This window comes from Helianthus annuus, chromosome 9 (assembly GCF_002127325.2).
Source record: "Helianthus annuus cultivar XRQ/B chromosome 9, HanXRQr2.0-SUNRISE, whole genome shotgun sequence".
Classification (NCBI taxonomy): domain Eukaryota; kingdom Viridiplantae; phylum Streptophyta; class Magnoliopsida; order Asterales; family Asteraceae; genus Helianthus; species Helianthus annuus.
The window spans coordinates 106,563,880-106,568,368 of NC_035441.2; the positions used below are offsets into that span (position 1 = coordinate 106,563,880).

The 4,489-nt window shown below is 32.3% G+C and overlaps 1 protein-coding gene across 1 annotated transcript; it reads right to left on the reverse strand.

Annotated features, from left to right (window-relative positions):
• Positions 1-305: 305 nt before the first annotated feature.
• LOC110881498 lies at positions 306-1,080 on the reverse strand. Its single transcript, XM_022129731.2, has 2 exons — positions 999-1,080; positions 306-905 (listed from the first exon to the last, which is right to left on the reverse strand). The coding sequence occupies exons 1-2, from the start codon at positions 1,047-1,049 to the stop codon at positions 306-308; spliced, it is 651 nt and encodes a 216-aa protein (XP_021985423.1). The 5' UTR covers positions 1,050-1,080.
• Between the last annotated feature and the right edge of the window lie 3,409 nt (positions 1,081-4,489).

Consider the following 4,489-nt stretch of genomic DNA (forward strand, 5'->3'; position numbering starts at 1 on the left):
TATAAGGAGTGGTTAAACACTTTAAAGTGGCAAACCAAAAAACCGACCAATCAGAGTGCGCCATGTCAATTAGGCAAAAGTGTTTAAACTTTGCTGAAAATTGTTGGCAGTGGTTTAAACACTTGCTGAGTGGCAAACTTTTTTTTTTATTTTATGTTTTTTTTTATATTTAAGATAAAATGGAAAAAACATAAACTTTTTAAAAATAAAAATAAAGCATTACATTTTAATTAAAAATAAAGCATTACATCTTAAATAAAAATAAAACATTACATTTTTAATAAAATCTAACTTAAAAAAAAAAACTAAAAATCACAAGGCCATCCATATTTTTTTGCGATCTCACGTTTTCTAGCGAGTGTGATTTCCAACATCTTCGGGTGAACATTGTCGGTAGGCCGATTATACGTCTCCAAGTCCTTGTCGAACATTGTTTGTCGCAACGCCTCTCGTTGCTCATCCGCCAAGGTCAAATATTTTTCTTCTCGTACACGTTTAATTTCCATTATCTCTTTTTTCATGGCCTTGTACTCTTCGAATTTGTGTGTTATATCTCTTGGATCTTCGTTTTTTGAAGACGGCCCTTTGTCCTTTTTCTCCTTTCTCGTTTGTCGTCTTGGTGGTGGTGGTGAAGGATCCTCGTTTATGTCGGGAATATCGAATCCGCTCGAGATTTCGACATTCGGTGATCCTCGAGTATAATTTCCCGAATCCGAAGACTTTCTTTTTAGACCCGAACCGGAGCTTTCTTCATTCAACAAAGGTACCGGCGACCACTTTTGATTTGTTCTAACAACCTCCCAAGCCGCAACATGAGCGAACTCAATTTTTTCTTTGCTTTTGTAATCCTTTAACGCTTGTTTCATTACATATGCGTCGTCACTCCCGCTAGGACGTAAACGATCCTATATTTCGTTAAAAAATAAACCGTATAAAAATATATTATCATCAACTAAATCCAAATATTTCGTTAAAAATAAACCGTATAAAAAAATTACCGCTTGATGATATAGACCGTTGAATGTGTTAATTTTTGTTTGCATCGTCATCTATTTTGAGCGAACTTGGTGGTGGGTTCGATTACTTCCTCTGACCGTTTCGTTAAAGTGGTTTAGAACTTTCTTCCAAAAGCCATCATTCTTTTGTTGATTGCCTTTCCTTTTATTCAAAGTGCAATGAACAAAAGCCTTTGCCAACGCCTCTTCTTGTCTAGGCGACCAACTTTCCCGTTTGGCTTTTCCTTTTCTTTCCGGTTCATCCGCAACATCTTCATCATCATCATCATCTAACTCTTGTTCTTGGGTTTCCGGCACGAACTCCTCATCGGCGTCATCTTGTTCGTCTCTCGGTGATTGTGACATTGGGTTTTGAAAAGCAAACGGGTCAAAAGCATTTTGCGCTTCTTGGGAGTAATCATAATAACCGGCTTGAGTCATCCTCGGACCGTATTGCATCCAATTTTGGGTGGGTTGGGTATCATAACCGAAAGGTTGATGCATGGGTTGGTTAAAATAAAACGGAGGTTGGGTTTGATTCGCAAACCCAAGTTGCGGATTAAACGGGACACTAGTACCACCCGAACCACGTTTATCTTGAGGCCTCGACTTTGAACCGGACCCTACCATTTTCTTCTTGCCTTCACCCTTCTTTGAGCCTTCCATATTTTTCAAAATGTTTAACAATATGTAGAGTAGATTGAGAGAGTATGGTGTATTTTTTTAAAATGTGTGAGTAGTATTTATAGGGTAATATTTAAAAAACAATTTTTTTTACATTTAACGGTAATATTACCGTTGGAAAGGGGTGAAAAAAAGGCAACACGCGTGCATTTTCAATCGGCAAACCTTTACCGAATTTTTGGCTTCGTCGCGTACCGACATAGTCGGCGGCGGTGTTTGCCGATCGGCAAACAGGTTTGCCGCCCTTCCCCGCATCCCACACCGTATACCCTTATTAGTAACAATTCTACTTATAATAAACAATTTCAAATAATGTTAATGTGACGAAACATTCTTATTCTATAAAAAGATTATTTTACTATATTTTTAAAACATCTATTAAATAAAGTATTATTTTATATTATAATAATAAAAATGGTAAAGAATAGGTTAGTCCGATACTTGAAAACCGGTTTACTTCCATGCTTTAAAAACACTTTTAATGTTATTAGACTCGTGTAATACACGGGTTTAAGGATAGAATATCTTCATAATAATTTTGATGCAAGTCTATACTCACCGGATGTCCTAAATAGAGTTATATTGATCGAAAGAATAGTTTATGTAATGGAACTCTACTACAGGTCCTATCACTGGGTGATCAGGTTATTGAGGCACTCATATTATCCGGAAGTAATACTGGCATTTAAATGTTTATCCCTAGATTTCGTTTAATACTGCCAAACAGAAGGATACGTATTGAAAAGAAGACAGTTTCATATCGCCCTATGTTTTGCCATGATGATAAATAAAAGTACAAGACAATTTCTATGTAAAGTTGGTTTGTTTCTAAAAGAATCGGTTTTTACGCATGATCAACTCGTGCGTCATCTATGGTAAAAAAAATTCACTTATATAAATTTTTGAAGACAACATAAAATTAAATAAGTTATAATTTTATATCCTTAAACCCGTGTAGTACACGGGTCTAATAATCTAGTGTATAATATGATGAAAAAAAAAATAAGTTTTTAAAGTCTTGAGTTGAAAAGTTTATGCTTTTAAAATAATTCTGATTAGTTTAGTTTTCAAGGCATAAGTAATCAGTTTTGGGTGTGTTGGTATATTGAACATCATCTGATTATATAATTGATAACTTACATAAAATTTTAGAGTTCAAAGTTTGTCACATTATTAATTATCACAACATCGAATGACATGTACATAATCACTCCATATTAGATTTGATCAAACACACACGTGAGTACACAATCTCTATAAAATAAATAAACATTTTCTATAGTAACCCCATTGTACATAGATTATTGTAAAAAGAGTTTGTACTGAATTACTAAATTTTGATTATATGAAAAGTGAAAATTTATATTGTTACAAATCTACACAATATAAGAGTTTAAGAGATAGAACAATTGATATTGTTACAAATTAAATTTCCAAAAGAAAAAGAGTTGTATAAGAAATAGAAGTTCAACGAGTCTTCTCTTTAGTTTAAAACAAGCATACGATACATCATTTTGAATCAAGTAATATATTATCTATTTATTAGATTGTAAACTTTGGAATTGCTTAGGGTTGCAAGAAACATATATGCTAATGTGGGGCTAGCTCACTTGGTAGAGACTTTTGCTTCTAAATAAGAGGTATTAGGTTTAATCTCAAGCAAGGAGTAAATTAAGATTTATTTGGTGTAATTTAAGAGATGAGTATGTAAGCGTTCCCATTTAAAAAAAAATCAAGAAACATATATATATATATATATATATATATATATATATATATATATATATATATATATATAACTTAAGGCTCAAGGGATGGCAAAGATAGACCACACATGTGCTAAGAATATCAAAAATAACAGACGTATTATGCAATATATCAAGATAGTATAAAATAACAGAAAACACGAACCGACCGAATCATGCACACTACAATGAAATAGACTAATCGATGACTTTGCTTATGACATATATCCACCACAATGATGGTACAATTATACGAATAAAAAAATTACGAGAAACAAATACCGCAATGCGTATTATCACCCTAGTCGTATCGCACAGACACACTAATAGTATACATACAATGAAGAGTTGTGTCTCTAGTTGATTGAAGGCTTGGAGCATCTTTATTTATTTATTTATTTTTGTCTTTTTTTACGTAGCTTTTTTTCTTCTTCTTTGTTTTGGATTTTTGTCTTTTTTTAACTTTATCTTACACTTTTTAACTTTTTAAAGACTTTATAATCGAGTTTTACGTGTTTATTTTTATGTATGTGTCAGTATAAATTCAAGCTGATTTACGTTTTGACGTAAAGTTATTTAAAAAATGACTCGGGTCAAATATAATTCGTTTTCGTGCTAGTTTAATCTACGTTTTCAGTTGTTCCACGTTTTGACATAAATTTTGTTCGAAAATGAGTCGGGTCAATTATAATTCGTTTTCATTAAACAATATAGATTCAAATTACTTTACGTTTCCACGTTGTCGCAAGGCGTTGTACCATTTTTTAACTTTAAAAAACATTATTTTCTTACATGCTTTATTTTTATGTCCATCTCGGTATAAATTCAAGTTGGTTTAATTTATTTCGGAAATGAATCGGGTCAAATATCATTCGTTTTCGTGCTTATTTTTATATACGTTTTCAATTGATCTACGTTTTGATATAAATTTTGTTAAAAAAACGAGTCGGGTTAAATATAATACGTTTTCATTAGACAAAATTTGAGTTATTTTACGTTTTGACACTGTCGCAATGTGCCGTACCATTCTTTAACTTAAAAGACATTATTTTCTTACGTGCTTTA

Bases quoted from the DNA above. Each gene is read 5' to 3' on its own strand.
- LOC110881498 (XM_022129731.2), bottom strand. From the start codon at position 1,049: ATGACGATGCAAACAAAAATTAACACATTCAACGGTCTATATCATCAA. The intron at 906-998 runs GTAATTTTTTTA...AACGAAATATAG, and splicing joins ACGGTCTATATCATCAAGCG to GATCGTTTACGTCCTAGCGG.